Below are 20,036 nucleotides of genomic sequence, written 5' to 3'. Positions count from 1 at the left end.
GATTTAAAAAAAAAAATACTCGTTCACTAGTCCGTGCATTTATTGAATGCTATTGCCTGTGAATGCACATGCTCTACCAACATTTCTGGTTGCTGACCTTTCACACTGGGATGGGCACCTCACCCAAGCCTGGATGCAAGAAACATAGAATCTGAAAGTGCATGTATGGGGCTCCAGACAAATCTTACTTAATTTCATAAAGAGATGGCTCCTGAAGGAGTACAATCATTTGTGTTCCAGCTCAAAACTAATAACCTGCCAACCCCAATCTGACTCCATGTATACATAATCCAAATGTTTCTGCAGCATTTCCTCAGAACCAGAGCACAAGGAAATTCACTACAACTGCTCCCCTGTGCTTCTACACTGCATCAGGACAGGTTTATCTCAGCCTACAAGCTCTAGCTCTTCTGCATATTGACCTGCCCTGGACTAATTTCCTCTTCCCCTGCATTTCACGTTAGACTGGATGCAGAGTCCAGATATGACTATTACAGACCTGATTTGTACATCCTAATAGGACTATTTGCTGTATTGAAGGTAAATGTGTTGCAGAGCTGCCCTTGGGACATTTTTCAGGAATTGGCCCAAACCCAAAAAATCCAGTCCTGTGCTGCACCTCATAAGTCATCATTTTGCATTAACCATCAGACCTGAGCAGGTTTTTTGTATGTGTTGCCCAACAGCCTGTGCTGGGAGACACTGCAAGGTCTCCACATTGTACTTCTCATGCTACATGACAACAATTTGTACTTTCCAAAACTTGAGTGCAAGTACCTCTACACCTGTATTTAGGCAAACATTTTCATATGATGCTGGAAGACATCCTAAGTATCTAGAGCTCAAGTTTAAAAACTTATTAGATAAAAACAGTGAAAAGCATATATAAGGGAAATACTTTTAGCTGTAGAATATGGGTATTTCACATCTGAAAACTCAAAATGGCATCTCATAGCACCTCATAAAGCAAACCAGGCACAGGTCACAGACATGCAGAAGTAAAATGCAGCAAACATAACTACCAAGGGGAGAAGGCAGTACAAGTGACTTTGCATTTCTCTGTGATAGCAATGGCTGGAAGTGATTAGGGGTCTAAAGGTAACTAAGAGGAATCTCAGAGCTCTCATGTCAGTGAGAATTGCTGCTCTTCAGAATGGAAAAGTTTGAGAAATTAATGAATACCAGCACAGCTCTGGCCATGCTCCACGCATACTTCCAAAGGTATACTCTGGCTATTATTTATCAGGAAGATCTATATCAGCTTAAGATTTGGAGATTTTTTTTATTAGAACGGTGCATTGAAAGCCTCTGCATAAGCTTAGAACCTATATTTTGCTTCTCTGAAAATGTCAAAATGTCAGTAAAACCAATTCTGGAAAGAAGGATCTAAACAAACACACCTCTAACTTGAAAACTTAAAGGATGAGAATTCTGATGCCACTCTGTACAATGCTCTCTAGGATCTTCAGTACTGAGCTCCTGATTTGCAGACTGAATGCGTAATTACTTTCTTACTGGACAGAACTACAAACAAGAGCCTCCAAACATGAACTTTTTGTCTTAAAACAAATAGATTTTAAAACCAAAATACACAGGTGGTGTACCATGAAAGAAATCACAGAATGAGGTGCACATGAAAAATCTGCTGATTGCAATTTTGGCCACCAAGAACTAGATCCTGTAATTTTCTTGAACTCATTACAGATCTTCCCTCAGCAATGGTGGAAGTTCATTGAACAGATGGAAAGTGTATGTAGTCCAAAAGTCTTGCAATGTTGCCGTTGCTATCCTCTTTCAAAATGTACTACAGTTTACACAGAACATAGAGACCACATATAAATGTTTTCTTTCACCTCTGCAATTTGGCACAGCTTATTTCCTTGCTCAGCTGCAAAAATGCTCATTATTTCTGTTAATACTGTTAAATGGATTGGTTATCATCAGTATTACAGGGAGATAATAATCTGCTGCTTCTAATGGACAACTACACAGTGTTTTAGAGGGCCATTGCTCAAAATTTGGTTTCAGTTTTGGGTTGAATTTGAAACAACCTGAAGATTATAGAAAAAAATATAGGAAAGGGTTAGGCTTAGGGTAAACAGAATATGATTTAAGACTACTGAAAACAGGTGAAAGATTTCCATAAATTTTAATGGCCTTAACAATGTACTGACATCATATAATGTAGAAATTGACTACACCGGTTATCATGTTATTGAAGACATGCTGCTCCTCCTTCTGATATTAAAGCAAGTTTAGCTTATTTTTATTGTATAACAGCAGCAACGTAGATAAACACTTAGAAAGGCTATTGCTAGTCAAAAAGGCAAATCCAGATGTGGAAGATTGTAAGAGAAATGGAAGAAGGATGGAAGGTAGAAAACTGAATAAAAAGCACTAAATGTCCATGAAGGCAAAAGATAAATTTGCCTCACACAAAAATAGCTATGTACGACCTATTTCCCAATTCAATCAGAATTTTATTGAAACCTGAAAGAGGTGTTTCCTGAAAGTATCACAGGAATTGTAAGAAAAAAGTGCAAATCATTAAAAAGTTATTAATTTCTCTATCAATTCCAGTTACCAAGAGGTTTTGGATATTTTAGAATTCTCATATGTTGTACTGACTCCCATACAATATCCTGGAAAGAAGAACCAAATAACATCTATAGATGAAGCATCCAGCATACAGATTTGGTCCACCTAATGATTCAAGATAACCATAATATTTACCAACTCAGAAAGCTATTTTAAGCTGAAAGGAAAAGGGCTCTATTCATTCTGTTTCTTTCATGTGCCAAAAAATATTATTTTTAAATGGTTTGTTTCTTCTTTCAAATGACAGGAAGTTAACACAGACTACATGGGCACTGACTGTGTAAACACAAATCATTTTTAAGCATTGTAAACACATCAACACAGAAATTATGCCATGTTTTTCTCTTTGGAAAGGCAGCCAGCACAACATAAACTTCATCAGAATCTAACAATTACATATAGAAATATGCTTTCCAATTGTGATAAAGCCAGCTTTAATAAAAGGTTCCATCTTGCATGGCTACATATAAATTCTTTTATGTAAAACCAGAAAGTTGGGTGCCTTCTCCACCTATGGCACAGAACATATAAGCTTTATTCAGTCCTTCTTTACAGAATTGGTGCAGCTGAAGGATAGCCTCAGGCTAACCTAGAGGAAACGAACAAAAAATAACCCAAAGAATTAAATCAGTTTATTTGAATTCTGTGAAAACTACTATAATGGGATATGCAATGTTGTGAAAGTTTAGGAAAATTATGGACTTTTAAGATTCTTCAGGATAAGGAACAGTCAGATTTGAATTATTGGAACTCATGTCACTGGAAAAGCACTGAGCAATAAAGACCTGTGTTTTATCTTTCCATTCCAATAAAAGTGTCTGGAAATGGTTTCAAAAATGCTAAATAACACACAGCAGCATACTAACAGTTCATGCAAGAGCATTTTTATCTGGCATCCTTGGGCACCTTCATTCCCTATTCCTGTATGTTACTGTCCTGTAAAAACTAGGACAACATACACATTAAAATAATATCTTTCAACAGAAGTCATAATTCAAAAGTCTCATGAAAGAAAATTCCTTCTAGATAACAAAAGGAATTCCTTCTAGATCCACAAAAGCAGTACTGACAGAATTCAATGCCTAAGTTAATGGATTGAGAGTTTGGAAATTAACTCATAGATGCAGCAGATCATAAAACTATAGCGACTTTTTTTGCTAAAAGCATAGTATTTTTGGTGTTCTATATAATATATTTCTATTAAAATGACCATTCTTCCATGATTTATTTCCACTTGTTTTTATCTTATAACATATATTATTATAATATTATTATAATATTCAGTTAAGAAGCATAACAATACAGTTAACTCCATTGCTTGTCTTTCCTTTGGACCGCTGTGGTGAATTCAGCACTTTGGCTGCTCAGTGATAACCACCTTACTCCTGACCTCACTTACTGAGAGTGAGTCTCAGTGACTGCCAAGGCTGCAGGAAATTCATGCTAAAACAAAGTTCTAGCAGCTAGGAAATGGTATGTGGGGTAAAGAGTACTTTGGTTGAAGCCTGGAAGCTGATAGACGTGAATGTATGACTGGGAGCTGTCACTGGCTGCTTTGGACAGGTCACTTCTGCCCAAACTTACTAACAGTCTGGGAAAACAGTTTCTATTTTCTTCAAAACTAATGCCCAAACAACACTGTGAATCTGGACTGAACTTCCTCAGTGATTTCACTTTAAAACAAGGAACACAGCTTTTTCTCAAAGGTTTAGAAGGCTAAGTAAACTAAGGGCTTAGAGACCCGCAAAAGATAGAACACAGGGAGAGAAAGAACTTTTGATTCTCAATTCTAGTATCAAAATCAATTTCATGGTCTCCTAAAAGAAAATTAGGTTATTCTAAGTATTTCATAAAAGAGAAGTTATTATTCATAACCTTTTCTTCTTGGGTGATTTTCCAAAGTCAAAAATAAACAGATGTGGGATTTAATTTGAATACTTCTAAAAAAGATAGATGAAACAGTAAAATATCCAATATCATAATTCAATATCAAAAGAGAAAATAAGTACATTATTTTTGAATATTTTCCTGAAAAACCTTTTACAGAATAACTAGTTCAGCTAAAAATTTTCTTCTTACCAACTTTTTATAACAGGAGATGTTTGGATGTCCACAGAGAACCTGTGTAAGTTCAAAAAAAAAAATCCTGATGTTTTCACTACATAATTTACAAAGAACAGAAAGAGACCATAGTTGCTTCATCCACTAACAGATGGTAAGAAAAGATATGCAAAGAGGAAATAAACTTGCACAGTTTTGTAACTACACCTTTATATAGCAGCAGTATCAGAAACTGAAGATGTGCTCATGACACAGCTTGCAGCAGATGTACTTGTGCTATGTTCCAGTGACCATATCATACCTACAGTGCCATCATACTCAGCTATGTACAAGTGAAAAGAGAATATAAGCAGTGTCAAACCCTAAGGTTGGATGAAAAGGAATATTGCCCATGTCACTGGCCTTTCTACTACTAAGCCAATATCCAAAAAAAACCCAATTACGGTTGCAAAGAAAAGTTCAAATATATCATCCTGTGTTTTTATGAAAAGCATTAGAAATTCCTAAATAGCTACAAATTTTCAGAAATATTTAGGGATTTCTAAACCTTAAAATTTATATATTTATCTAAATCTTATAAAACAATAAAATTTATCACACCATATGTCACAGCACATGTTGCAGTTGAGACAGCCATGATACACAGAGTAATGTCATACAACTTCAAGGCTTCAGTGTCTACTCATACAGAGCAACACCATACCACTTCAGAGGGCTTCAAATGTCTTCTCTACTTGTTCTTTAACCCAGCCTTTGATATCCCTCCTCTTACACGCCTTACACCTCTGTTCACTTTCACGATTGGTCAGTGCACCTGGGCACTCGGTGTCTCATTACCTTCAGTACCTGCCCTACACAGCTGTATCCCATTAGGGATGAGGTTCGGCCACTGCCCCACTTCCAATTACCACAAACTGTGCGCCTACGAAAATGAACATCTTCTTAAGTTCACCAATGACCCTTAGTGTATGTAGAATTATTATGAATAAATACAAATCTGTGACAAAGTAAACTGCTTAATAATTTTATAATTAGTTTCTAGTGGAATTTTAGTATGACTTGCATCCAAGCCTTGACTTAAATCAGACTTAACTGAGCAGCAACGTAAAGGAAAAACATAAAATGTGTCAGGAATGGATATCTCTTACTGCCCTTGCTCTGGTAGTCAGTGTTCTTGACAGGAAGAAGAAACAACTACTATTACTGTCACCAGTGCACTCTGCCTCACATGTCTTATGTCTTCTCTGTAGTGCAGAGATAGGAATTAAATGAAAAAATCCACTCTAGTTCTAACTTTCTTTAAAAGACACTTAAAAAGAATGCTAGCATTACAGCACCAAATTAATTGTGGAAAAAAAAATCGACCTAACCACAAACCCAAAATACACAGATGTAGGAATGGAATGCAGTGTTAGCAGCAGGGAAATTTTTTTTTTTAATTGCAAATGTATTCAGCAAATGAGGAGTACGGAATGAAAAGAGGCTAATGACAATAGGAAATTATGTTTGTATACATATTGATAATTCTAAGTGATTAGTTAGAGCTGAATATGTGATAGGCTTGACAAAGTGTTGGAGGTTAGGACTGCTCTTGTTTTCTTTGTCTTAGGGAGTTTTCTCCTGGTATGTTGCTAAGAGAGAGTAAAGACCAATATGTCAATGAAACAAAAGAAGTTGTCATGGTTCAGGATAAAGGTGCTGCTGGCTACTCTCTTAGCTGAAGGGGTTTCCCTTCAGCTAAGAGAGGCAAAGGTACCTTGAGATTTGGGCTGGGCGTAGCTCCTAGCTCTCTCTAGCTGATGGTTTTGGAGGGAAACAGGCTGCTCTAACTTTGGGCACAATGCGCCACCACTGCAAGGCTCCGTCTCCTACTGCTTTCTCCTACCGTGAGTGAAGCTCTGCTTGTGGGAGCAGCTGTTGCACTGGAACCTTATTAACACCCTACCTCAATAAAAAAGAATTCTTCACCACCTGCTCGGGTGCCCAAAGGGAAACCCACGAGCTCCTTACCCATCTAAGGGAGCCTCCCCTGTCCATGTTCGGGAGCCAGGCTGCCGCTGCCCAGCCCCTGCCCTTTCTCTGCCAATGCTCTGAGTGTAGCCAAGCACCCCCTGCTGCTGTGGCACCACGCAGCTCCTCCACAGCTGCCGAGTTTCTGCTACCTCTTGCTGCCCCGAGGGAGACCACCCTGCCGTTCCAGCTGCTGGTTCGAGGTTCCTGCTGCGGCCCATTCTCGCCATCCAGCCCATCCGCCATTGCCACGTGAGGGAGCCGTGACTGACGCGGTACCACAGCGCCCCCTGCAGCCGCGGGGGACTCATCGCACCGCCCCGCCCGCCGGGAGCCACCAGCGCCCCTGCCAGCTGCGGCCGTAACTGCACCGCAGGGGAAGGCGCCCAAGGAGCAGGAAGAGACTTCATCGGGATTTCTGTTCTTGATTGTTGTTGTTGCCATTGTTGTTGTTTGCTTGCCTTGTTATACATGCATGTACTAGTAAAGAACTGTTATTCCTTTTCCCATATCTTTGCCTGAAAGCCCCTTAATGTCAAAGTTGTAATCATTCGGATGGAAAGGGGTCATACATTCCATTCCAAGGGAGGTTCCCGCCTTCCTTGGCAGACACCTGTCTTTCAAACCAAGACACAAAGGGACAAGCAAAGGAAAGTAGCATTACATATTAATGTGTACATATATGTATATATTCCTCTCAATCACCATGAGAAAATTTCTTAACATTATTACCTTAATGTTAAGACGGAAATGTCCTTCCACTGTTCTATGCAGCCCATTTTCTAAAAATTCCATTTTCTCTGACAATATTTCAGTCAGCTATGGCTAGATTGAAAGTGAGGTAAACTAGATTCTAGTATCAACTTTCAAAATGCAATAACATAATTAGAAACAAGCAGAAAATTAGTCTATTATATACATTATTCTTGGGCTTTTCTGGAATGCTCCTCCTCTGTGGTTCTGTCCATCTCCATCAACTCAGAAGTTGCATCTACTGCTTTTCAAATATTCATAGGGAAAGGATTGTTGTGCTATCTGAAGTATGATATCTGAGTATGGGAGTGATGAAAACAGCAAGCAGTACCTTCAGAAAAGGTTCTGCCAAAGGTTTCACTCGTCACACATCACATTCAGACATGTTAGTGGAAATATGTTACTGAGGAGCCCACTAGCAGTGGGATAATGGGACCAGGCATTCACCATGTGGTTGTCCTCAAAGGGCAGCACCACACAAATCAAAGGAAGAGAAGAACAAAAAAGTAAGAAAAATCATGAGATGGAACTGAGTGAGCCAAGTGTAGATAACCTGTGAGAAGTAAGAAGAGATGCTACACCTGGGTGGCATTTTAGCAAAAGGAAAAAGACCATTGTTTGGAAAAACCAAAATGAACCATAATAATTTATTAACATGTGTGAAATGTAGCAGACGATATTAAAGGAAGCTACACAAGCTCAATGAGTCATGTATGTATTCATAAGGGAGAAAAGGAAAGAAAAACAGTGGCCACAAGCATGTGATATGAATGTAGAAGATGATTCTGACCTTTGGCAGCAACAGGGCAAGGGGTGAATTCGTTGCACTTCTACTAGGAATCAACAGAATTTTCTCTTCTGAAGTGAAAATAAAACAAAACTCCAAATTGAGGGAATTGACACATGTAAGCCAAAAGTAAATAACCAAGACATGGCTCAAGGTAACACAGTGCCAATCTTATTTAAAATTCCTTAAAAGCCTGATAAGTTAAAAAGAAATAATTTGTCTGGGACAGGTTGAAATGCAAGTAAATAAAGCACTACAGGAATAAAAAGAGAATTTAGTTAGGAGTCCAACACAATATATCACTCCATGGGTACTGAGCACCTGGAGAGAGCTGACAAGTTTATTCATCAAAGTAAATTAGATAAAAAAACCTAAAAACACTTGGGCATTTTTATGGTGAGAAATAGAAAAGGGTATCGAAGGATACAATAGATAAAAATCAGACAGAAGGGGCTATAATAAACTTCTAGAAGAACTTGCTTGGTTCAGATGTACTTTTCCAGTTCAGAAATTCCTTTTTTACCATACTTGGTTAAATGAAACCAAATTCTTATATGCTAATTGTCTCCTAAGTACCATTATCATTGTTCCAGAAGTTATTATACACGGTCGCATGCAGAAACCCTCGACAATTTCCCTTTTCTTCTGGCCATAAAACAATCCTGTGTTCATTGCCTGACAACATAAAATATAGCATTAAGAGCAGAACTCATGAGATCAAAAAGCAACAGTTTCTTTTCATCTGACTTGCACAGAAAAGCCCAAGCAAACTGAATACATTATTCAGTATTGACAGAACCAGTCACACATATTCCCTCCCAGTAGTACAATGGAACAGCCCAGACACATACAGCAAATATATCATGGCAAAGACCTTGACTTAATTCCAATCAGCATCAGTTTTATCTTAGTAAAAAAGGTAGAATGGACACAAAATTGGGGGGGAAAAAAACAAAGAAAAAGAAAGTCATAATTACTTCTTTAAGCAGAACAAGTCAACATTTATCTTGCATAAGCCTCGTAATCATGATCACTTGGAAATATTAGAAGCTTCTGCGAGGGCTGGTACATAGTCATTCCAGATAATAGCTCTTCTATTGTTTAAAGGAGAGGTATACACTACAAAAATTGACATATCTTTGAAATTTGTGTCTCCTGCACTTCACTCTTTTACTCCATCTTTCCTAAATAGCTCCACAGAACTCAGAGTATTGCTAGCCACACCATCTAAGGTGTTAACAGTGCATCATGCACTCTAACAGCTAGCCTGACTGAAGCTTGTAGAATTCTTCTGTTTCTCTTATTAGCTGGAAACTAAAAGCAAGTCCTTGCTGCTCTAGTGTGGCAGGGATGCACCTCAGAAGAAACACAGGCTAGATATTACATCAGCATTTTCATCTCATCTACGTTCACTGTATGAACTACACAGACCTTACCACATACATTAAGTTCTTACATATCTGCTGTACCAGCTTTAGCAATGGTTGACAGCTTGTAATGCAAAAGAAGGTGAAGAACAAAGACTCTGCTATTTTCTGATCCCCTCTGACATTTGAATAATTTTTTGTCTCTACAAAAAGTTTAAATTTCTTTCTTCTTTCTGTTTGAAATATAGTAAGGAGAATAAAAAAAATAAGGTCAACAGCTGCAACAATCTGTTCTTGCTTCATATGTCCACAGGACTTAAGCTGCTCAAAAATAAAAATTAAAAAACAAACACAAAACCCAAATATTGTTAGGCTGGCAAAATGAAACATATTATTTTATTCTCAATTCCCTTTGTTTCAAGCTGGTTCTCATTACAGTAGTAGCCTGACAGCCCAAAAATCTGAAAACTTGTGTTCATCCCAAAATATCAGCAAGGAGAGCTTAACTTAATACTTTCTCTTACCCATAAGCTTCAGATATGACACATAGGAATCCCTGTCAGCCAAAAGCACTAGCCAAATAACCATTTTTCATCTGTTAAACAGCAAAACAAATGTGTTTATTATGCAGATGGCTAATGGGAGATTACCAGCAATGGTCACCAGCTCAATACTTCCAAATTTATGTGGTTTCCAAAAAATGGCCTGATTTCCCAAAGCTAGAAGCAAGCGTGCCTTACCCAGTGTTCCAAGACTCTGCCACTACTTCTGCAGTGACAAATACCAGTAAAGATTTTATTGTAAGCCTACAGGGAACACATTTTAACGTGTACTCTTGCCCTCCCAAATTCCCCACATAAAAACTCTCAAAGGATAACCATGCCTTGGTCCCATTCTCTATATAACAATCACTTTTACTTTATGTCTAAACAATTACCCACTGTCATTCAGGAAATAGAATATTAACTTTAGTTTTATCTAGGTTTGTCTGACATAAATCATATTTTTAGCACTACCTTCAGAGACACAGAGATAATAAATAAAAAATCTCAAATTATTCTTACTACATCCTACATGACAGTATCAATATAACTTGTATAAAAACTAAATAGATCATCAATAGGGCAATTATGTAACAATATATAAAAGAGGAATTTAAAAGAGCTGTTCGTGCAATACTCAAAGCAAAGAACTGGTATTCAGGAATATTTTATATGTTATTATATTTTAAAAATTTGATAATATTTTCAAAAAGACACTTGTTCTCTGTATTTTCTGAAAGATGGTGGTAAAGTCAGGCAGAAAACCTTGGGCTATAAGTGAAAACAGATTACATATTGAGTACAAACCTTCAATATATCCAGTCTTCACTCACTGCAACATACATGCTTCTACTCTCTGTTTCTCAGACAGCTGCATTTACATTTGCAAGGCACAAACAAAATTTCATCCTATACAGGTGATGGATACAATTAACTTCTCCAGGTCAAAGACCCACTCACTTCAATGACCTGCAAGGTCCTTGGCAAGTATTAGGCTGATGCTCACTGTGTTGTGCTTCACTAACTGAGCTGTTTCAAAGAGGGTCTCAAAAGGCAATCGCATAAGGAAAACTTCTACATGGAGAAACAGCACAATTTTGTGGTGCATACTTAGCTTCTATATGAATTCTCAGACAGTTTTTTTTTTCTAAACTTTTAATTTCAGATTTGTCTGCTCTTTCTCTATCTATTTATTTTCACCACCATCACTCCCCCAATAGCATGGTAATGAATCAAATAGACCCTGATCAAAAATTTGAGAGTAAACTCCTTTACTGTTCAGTGGCTGGTAACTATATACACGTTATTTAGTGTTCTTCAATCCCTTACTGAAAAATTTCTAAGCATTCCAGGAATTATGGAATCATCTTGAAGGACAAATAGCAAATCTAATATTGCTGTTTGAGATGGGCTAATGACTTGACACCAGACAGAAATATTGCATGATATGTCAGTTCCCTAATTCAAAGGGCATAATTCTCACTGCCTCACACATGAAAACACATTTACTTCTTCAGGCTTCATGAACCAAGACACTCTTTTTACAGACACTAGATCATTGCAAGAAGGTGAGCAAAAGGCTTCCCCCTCCACACAGCTGTGTAAGTGCTGCTCACAACAACTTGTTCTCAGAAATATGGGGCCCATTTATTTCTTCCCAACCCCAGAAATCAGAAGGAGAAATTAGGCCCAGATCCTTTTGCCCCCTGCCTCAACACACAGAATAGTGAAACTATTTGGAAGTATAGCACACGTGTACTGCATTCCTCCACTTGAACCCACAGTAGCACTAACTTGATTTCTCTGGTTTTACAAGCTCATTCTCTTAAAGTTCACTATTAGAATAAATACTCCTGCTAGCCAAGTCATTTTGTACAGTTGCTGATGAACACATGCATTACAAGGCCAAATGAAACCAGTGTTTTTCATCTAAGAGATTCCTTCCTTCTGGCTTCACCTAAAAGACAGTAACAACAAACCCGAAATTAGCTATCTCATTGTCACTGAGAGAAGTGGATGCAAAAAAAGTGGGAAGGAAGAGAGCATGGAGAGTAGACAGAAAAATGCAAAACTATCCATTTTAAAGCCTGTTTCAGGTCATATACAGCTGGCAGCGCATCTGGTAAATCCCTCTAGTGCTTCAGTGAAAAAATCACAACAGGAATTGAAGGCTGCCCTTTCTTGTATTTTTTTTTCTATTTTTGGCAGCATATTGCCATACATGCAGCTGGTCCCTGACCTTGCATAATAAATGTGGCTGGGGAAAAGAGAGGCAATCATCATTCAATAAAACTGCATTATTATTAACACAGCAGTGTAAGTACCAGTGGGGTAGACCTACAATACAGTCTTCAGGATGTATTTGTAAGGATAAAGCACAATTTCCTTCATCTATGACTTCTGTGTTTTTTCTCCAAGAAATATCTAAACGTTGCAAGTGTCAGCTCAGGCAGAAACCTCTTCCTCATGTGTTAGAAATCCGAAGCACTATGCAGATGTAACCCAGCATCTTTAGGAAAACCATATGAGGTTAAGCAGTACAAATCTGTTCCACTGCTACGTGGACTCTACATTGCTGCTTGTTTTTTAAATAATTTTCACTGTATCTGGTGGTTTCTACCAGGAATATATTTGAGCTTGGTACAGTTAAAATACAAATATTATACAAATACTTGCTCCAAAAAGCTCTCCATGTCTTTAGATAAAATGGATAAATAGTGAAAAAGGAAGTAGGATAATCCAAATTGACACGAGAAGAATGAAACTCATAGTTCTATGGTCATTAGTACCAGGTTATCAAAAAAAAAGTAAAACCCAGAAAAACACCAAAAACAAGACCAGGTCTAAGCACGAGCATTTTTTTCTCCTCCTAACTCCTGTCATAATAAAAAAGTTACACTGGCGTAGAAGGACTAGTTTAATCCAATAAAAAGATTTGCCTAAACATCACAAGAAAGTCAAGTGCCCTCCATGTACTACTTAAGATACTGCTTTGCCACATATTTCATGTTTCTTAGAGTTACTGAAAATAAAAGTATTCTCATGATGCTGAAGTAACCAAAGACAATACTATTTTTTTTCAGTGCTACAGTAAAGGAGTTCAAAACAGGAAATCAGGTAAGCATGGACAGCAGGAAAATTTGTGCTGTGCTTTGGAGTTCCCACAAAGGAAAGAAGCCCCAGCATGTCTTACACTGTAAACACTTCTTTGAAGTTAGTCACTCTGACTAATACAAAAATATATTTGACAGAAAAATAAAAACAATTTAAAATTACATACTTCAAGCTTTGAAGTGCTTACTATAAATATTCATCAGGTTGATCAAGTGTTTGCATAAGTGATGAGTTCAGGTTAAAAGAAAAGTACTTTAACAGCCTTTGGTCAGATGCACTATTCTCCACCAACTGAGATATAAACTAAACAGGCTCAGCAGAGGAAATGTGTTTTCTGGTTTTGTCCTAAGCTGTTGGGTGAACATGTTTCTACACACTTAATACCCTAATAGTTATCATAAGTTAGAATAAAAAAAACAACACTTTTATTCACAGGAATTATATTTGCCAATGGCATTTTAGGAGTTTTCTACAAAATTACACCCAGACTAAAGAGAAATAATAAAATTAAAAAAAAAAAAAAAAAAAGAGAAAAAAATGCACTAGATTAAAGGAGAAAGCCCCTCAAAAACATTTAATCCCTACACTTCAACTACTAATGTTGAAGGACTCAAAAATTTCAAAACTCCTTAAATTTCATGGTGGTTCTTTCTTAGATTTAAAAAACAGGATTGTAATCCTTAAATGCAGGTGTTGTCCATTATGCTTCTAAGCAAACTTAACACTAAGACACCTTTTCATCCAGCTGGCACTAATCCTTCCTTTTTCACTTGAAAATGAAAAATAAATAACAAGAAATTCCACCCCACTGCAAGGTGAGAAATGTGGCTCTTCATTAGACAAAGAGCGGAGAATTTCATTTCAAAAGTCCTACTTTCTTGGTTAATGCCAATCGTCCCTTAAAACTGATAAAAAATTGATAAGTAAGAAACTAGCTTTTATTGTATTTCACTGTTAGTTTTTCACAGACAAGTTTTATCAAGCATAATTTTTGTCACAGCCTCCATTAAGGGCTTTGAGATCTAAGCTTAACTTCTTCACTTGCAAGCACATCCCTTTAAAATAAAGTGTAGAACTCTAAAAATAGGCTTTAAAAGTTGTATTCTGGAGCTTAAAATCAACAGAATCTTAAATTAACTGACACACGAAATCAGTGCTTTACTTTAGATACACCCTAAAGAGCAGGACTGCAAAAGTGTATCTGAGGAGAGAGAGTAGATGACTTCAGTGAAATCCTTAGCTGTTAAGAAGCAATAGAAAAAAAAATGTTTGCCATTAGATCCTGTTTTCCAATAGTTTTTCAAGAGAAAAAAAAAATAACTGCCTTTACTAGTAAATATATATTATAATAAAATAAATTTATTAAATTGCTTTAATACATTTATTTTAATTTTTGGGTAAGATCCATACTATTAATACAGTTGGAAATAAAATGTAGCACAAGCCAGCAACTTGGAAAAATACCTTTTCATGTAAAAATGTTTTGCTTGTAGTGTTTATGAAGTTGCAATCTCCTACACAAGTTAATAACTGGGAAAATTTTCAAGTACACACTTCAAAAACACATCCAATATGTAGACAACATTCACTAGGTCTTTAAAGAAAAATCTATCTGGATCACTGTTCTTTTAAGCTTCAGTGTCTTTCCTTCATCCTGGAATATTTTCATTTCTGAATCAGCCCCAGGGTCCTTGGAGCTATACATATAATGCCATGGTCTTTTTCACCATGTAAAAGGGAACCCAACTTTTGCCTGAAACCTCAAGGTTTTTGTTTTTCTCAAAAAAAAAAAAAAAAAAAAAAAGATCATCCTTATTACACTTCAATAGCAACAACTTTCTATGCATTAGCTGATATATTAAGTCTAGGTAGAAAACTAAAATAAGGAAAGGAAAAGCAAGATGGAAGCAAGGTTTATGGGATAGAAGAGCTATATTATTAAAAACTGTGAATGAACCATTTATTCTTATCTACTGCTATTTTATACTGGAAAGCTATTAGTTTAGAATCTTTTGGACTGAGAAGGCAGCAAATCTTGTGTAGCTTGCAAAAAACCAGAACAGATCCTTGGTGCAAACACATTCTGCTACAATGGTTCTGTACTCTGTAACCCTCTCACAAAAGCCCCTCCATCTGACCATTTCCTAATCAGACCTCTTACAGAAGCCTAAAGCAGGAGTTGGAATTTCCTTTCTCAGTAAAGGGCAATGGTTTTAAATTATTTTATTAGAGCAAAGACATGATCTGTATGTCAGTTTTTGAGGAGGCTAATCCCTTATTATGAATAGGGAAAGATTTTATTGTCAAGCTTTTTCAAACTGTCAGCTGGATACATGTCATTAAGAATAAGGTTGGGGTTTTTTCATTAACATAGCCTTTAAAAGGTAATGAGCCTCCTCATATGGGGACTACTTTTTGACAAAGAACTTTGAAATGAACATGTCAATATTGTGTGTGGTAAATTATATGCATGTATACATCCTGTGTTTGGAGGACATTTGCAGGCATAGAGACTCAAAAAATGGATTGCAATGAAGGGTAAGAGAAAGGATTTCAGTCCTAGAGTACAATCTACATTTTATTCATGTTATAGTAATCTTCACATTGATTTGAAGAGATGTTGCATTCTACCCAAAATCAGCTGTGGTTATCAGTCTCTAAGCACATGTACTTGTTACACTTGGCCACATTTGAGTCCATCTGAAGACTGATTTTAGCTGCATCAGTGTATTAGTACCATGTTACATGCATGTATTATAAACTTACATGAGTCACTTTTATTGATTTAAATTTTGACTGCAATACTTTTTTGCATACGTTTTACAATTAACAGTAGAAACAGTGCTGCAAGCAGGCATTCACACATTTATTTCCCTAGCATCATTAGATATTTGCTTGAGCAAGGAGGTTGGACTACATGACCTCCTGCAGACCCTTCAACCTTAGCCATCGAATTCTGTGATTCGGGAATCCTGTGAATTACTGACGTATTGCACTATATACTTATATATTTTATGCAATATTCTTAATGCTGTAATTACAGGAATCACTCAATTTTATGATCAGTTGGTAAGTTTAGAAATGCACATGTTTAAGTATCTGCCTGTGTAAAATTGCCTAGGCACATGTTCCAGATGTTGGAAATGAGGTATACAATCATGTGTTCCAAAAGGTAAACAAGTGACAGCTATCGAACTACCAGAGATAATTACAAATTATTCCCTGCTTCTACCCTACCCCTTCAATCTCCAATACTACACAGGGTGCAACTTAATCTGAAAGGTTCTGACACACTGAATTGTGAGACTCCATCAGAACACGATATCCAATGCAACAGATAATTAGTTTGATAAGAAACAATGGATATTGCAGTGTAACTTGCTCTGCTTTCCCTGACAGTGGCACACATGAATTTACACCAGTGTAAAAACTATTGCAAAACGTACATCAGGGCATTTGTTCATAAGCAAGTGAAAATAGTTCATCTATTCAGTAGGCAAGGAGGAAATACTATAAGCCAAAGAGTGGACAGAAATCAGGATGCCCTAAAGACTTCCTGGAATCCTACCAAAGAATCTTTGGTGTGGGGAGGTTGGCTTTCCACAGCCAACGTTTTACAGTCCCTCTGGATTTGAGTGAGCAACCTTAAACAAAACCTTAAAGTACTTAGCTTTTTAAAAGAGGGTGTTGGACTGAAATGCTTAACCATAAAGACCAGTTTGTCTTTCTTCTAAATCAACAGTTGTGTCCACTTAAGAGGCAACAAAGGGGCACTGTGGTTTTCTTTTAAAGGTTTAAAAAGAGAAGCAGTGAAAGAAATATATCCTCATATTTCCCTAAAATTGCTACTACTTCAGGAGCTTCTGAAGCACTGGCCTGTTTTATTAAAATTGCGTCTTGGTAGTATAATAGTGTTGCCAAAAATTACTGCTCACTGCAGTGATTAAAAGGTTACTCTTTTTCTTAGAAAAGCTTTCAATTGTTTAGTCTATCCCCCCAACAGTAGCAACTGAGCAAAGGGTATGTTTTTAAAAACTAAATTAAGACAAATAAAAGGCTTAGCACAATTAAATTGGATTCCTGTCTTCCCCCAGTAAATACATCTAATATCACATACTTATTCAGAGAGGAAAGAAGGGATTTCCCCTCAGTAACCTCTGGGGGGGGGGGAGAGAGAGAGAAAGAGAGAAAGAATGCAATTGTTCCCCATCTCATTGTATGTGTTACTAAGCTGTGATGCCAGCCACATGCTGATTATCTCTCCTGTTACATAAAGTGCTCTCCTGCGGTGCCAATTGCCTGCCCTGTGGTCTGTATCCTGTTACATAAAATGTTATCCTGTACCACCAACGTTCTGTGCCAAAGTGCTATTCTTTCCTACCATGCTCCCAGTTTTCGGAGCTCAGACGCCCTTTGTTTTCATGCCTGCTTCTGCCCACAACTTAAAAGCCACCTAATGATTAAAACAAAACAATACTTCTCACTAAACAGTGATTTTTTAGATACACTGTAAAACAAGAAACAACACAAATTACTGTTGCTCAGGGATTCTGGAGGATATGAGAGCATTACATGAAAAATCCCATTAGAGACAGAGTTGCCACAAGGCCCTCTGTGACTCAGATGCTGCACCTTCACACTTCTATCATTTTTGGGTCAATCTGAAAGATGCATGAAAGTTTTATTTGTCTCAACATTTTCCAAAGGCAATCCTGAGATCAGCTCTACTGCTTGAGATGAAAGCACCCTTGGACTAAAACACACCAAAAATAGCTGTCTCTCACAATGTACTGCAATAACACATTGTCAAAGAGTGCTGCTGCTCCAGCAATCTGTAAACAACATGCTACATCATCAAAGCAGTGCAGGAGTGATAATGTGTTATTGGAAAGATGGCAGCAGTATAAGAAGAGCACATCTACAAGCAGAGCACACCTGACTATAGGCAGACAGCCAACTCACTGGTCTTTTGGGTGGCCTAGCAGAAATGACACAGCTAAATCAGCTGCACTGGCACTACTGTTTCTGGCACTCAAAAATGGCAAGTATTACATGCACAAAGATAAAGGTTAGGCAAAGGGTCTCCTAGTTGAGGAGAGACAAAAGAGAAACTGAATAATCCAATTTTTTCTGAGGCCACAGAAAACAGAATCTGATCTCCCATGGTTTGTGGCCTTTTCCACAACAGTGCTTTGTAGGGAGGGTATAAGGGCCATCAATACAATATATTATTCCCTGAATGAGGCTAAGGGATTTTAGTATAAATCTTACAATTTGTTAGTTTCAGTGTTTTTAAAATATTTCTCAGATCTCAAATAACAGTCTTGTGTCTAGTAACATGTTCATCTAATATCGATGCAATCTATCATCAGGAGCATAGAAATCCCCCAAACAAGAGCAAAAATAGCTCTGCCTGGTCAGTCTCTCTTACATAAGGACCAAGATTAACTCAAAGGAAGAGATTTCAGCTTCACAAAACTGAGCAGTCTCAATTCCAGTCACGTGAAGAAGGCTGGGGAAGGAAGATGCATTATTTCTTCATTCCAATGGTCTCTTGAGACTTACTGCAAAGACATGGGGAAAAGTCCTGATGCCAGACATAAAGGGTGCAAAAGGGTTTGTAAATATCAGTTTCCCCACAGTTCTAAATCATAGCTCATACAATAAGAGGCAACCACCAAAAAAAAAAAAGAAAAAAAAAAAGAAAAAAAAAGAGAAAGTAGAGAAATTAAAGCCCCAATAAAACCTTTTCCTTTTCACACTAGTAGTCTAGTAGTCCTAGGAACTGCTATTGGTGGATTTGGTTTCTGTGAAAACCTGAATAGTATCTTGCAATATTTAAACCAAAAGTTTGTAAGAAAATAATGGCAAGGCTCTATTGAAAAGATTAAAAGGGTTCAGGATTCTCTTAGTTTATACAGAGAAACTAGCAGAAAAACAATATTCTTGCCTACATCTAAAACCCACAGCAGACACTTTCTATTTGTTACCACTAGCTTTGAACTGGGACAGACATTGCTTAATTTTTGTGCTACAATGACTCTCTTCTAGAATCATGCAAGAAAACACATTGGCTGTGAAGACAGTTTAATGAGGAAAAAAAAAGGAAGGAAAAAATCAGTGGTAGATTGATGGCCTTATGGTTTATAAACACTATGGAAATGATTTTGTCTGTTTAGCTTGAAAAAACGCAATCAGTGTGTCTTTTCTAAACAAACTTTCTGTTGTAATGCTCTCTACTGCATTAAATATTGTGTCATACTACACCATACATTCTTTATACCCTGCTATCGCATCCCTAGGGCCAAGGCAGAAGATAGAAAAATTCCTGGAATAATATCCCCAATAAATTACTAGTAACTATTATAATTCAATGTGGGCATATAAACGGCACTTTAAAGAAAATTGAATTTGTTGAAAATTAAAGCAAACCTGGTGCTACTTTGAACAAGAGGCTCATTGATTGTTTTCAGATTTCCATAATAAAATAGGCTTTTTTGTTTTATGTTTTACATACCCTCTGAGGAAAGGAATTGTACCTCAAAACATATGGGTGTTCAGAATCTTTTTTTTTAAATACAATCCTCCATGCTCATAAAACCCTGATTGGAAGCCAAGCAATTTATAACAAGGTGCATAACAGCAAGCCTGAAAGAAGGCTAAAGATGAAGAAAAACAGAGCTTTCACTCATTAATTAAAATAAATAAGAAGAGAGCCTAGAAGTTAAAGTGACCTTAATCTGGGGACAAATATCTGTGGTTTAATTTAATGACATCTTCTCACTCATTATATGTGGGTGTATG

At 37.1% G+C, this 20,036-nt stretch overlaps 1 protein-coding gene across 4 annotated transcripts in view; it reads right to left on the bottom strand.

The window, feature by feature from the left end:
- The window catches only part of SUGCT (succinyl-CoA:glutarate-CoA transferase), a 318,976-nt gene that overhangs the window by 105,190 nt on the left and 193,750 nt on the right, over window positions 1-20,036 (bottom strand). Inside the window, exon 13 of one of the 4 annotated variants that reach the window (XM_050971784.1) lies at window positions 3,122-3,187. The exons of the other annotated variants lie outside the window; for them this stretch is intronic. Within the exon in view, the coding sequence (XP_050827741.1) occupies window positions 3,137-3,187 (51 nt within the window). The 3' untranslated portion in view covers window positions 3,122-3,136. Of the gene's footprint in view, window positions 1-3,121; window positions 3,188-20,036 lie in introns of those variants that run through there. 4 annotated transcript variants of the gene reach the window in all.

The sequence above is a fragment of the Serinus canaria genome, chromosome 2 (genome assembly GCF_022539315.1).
Source record: "Serinus canaria isolate serCan28SL12 chromosome 2, serCan2020, whole genome shotgun sequence".
In the NCBI taxonomy this organism is placed as follows: Eukaryota; Metazoa; Chordata; class Aves; order Passeriformes; family Fringillidae; genus Serinus; species Serinus canaria.
The sequence above is the reverse complement of the archived record's forward strand: the minus strand, read 5'-3'. Positions and strand labels throughout refer to the sequence as shown.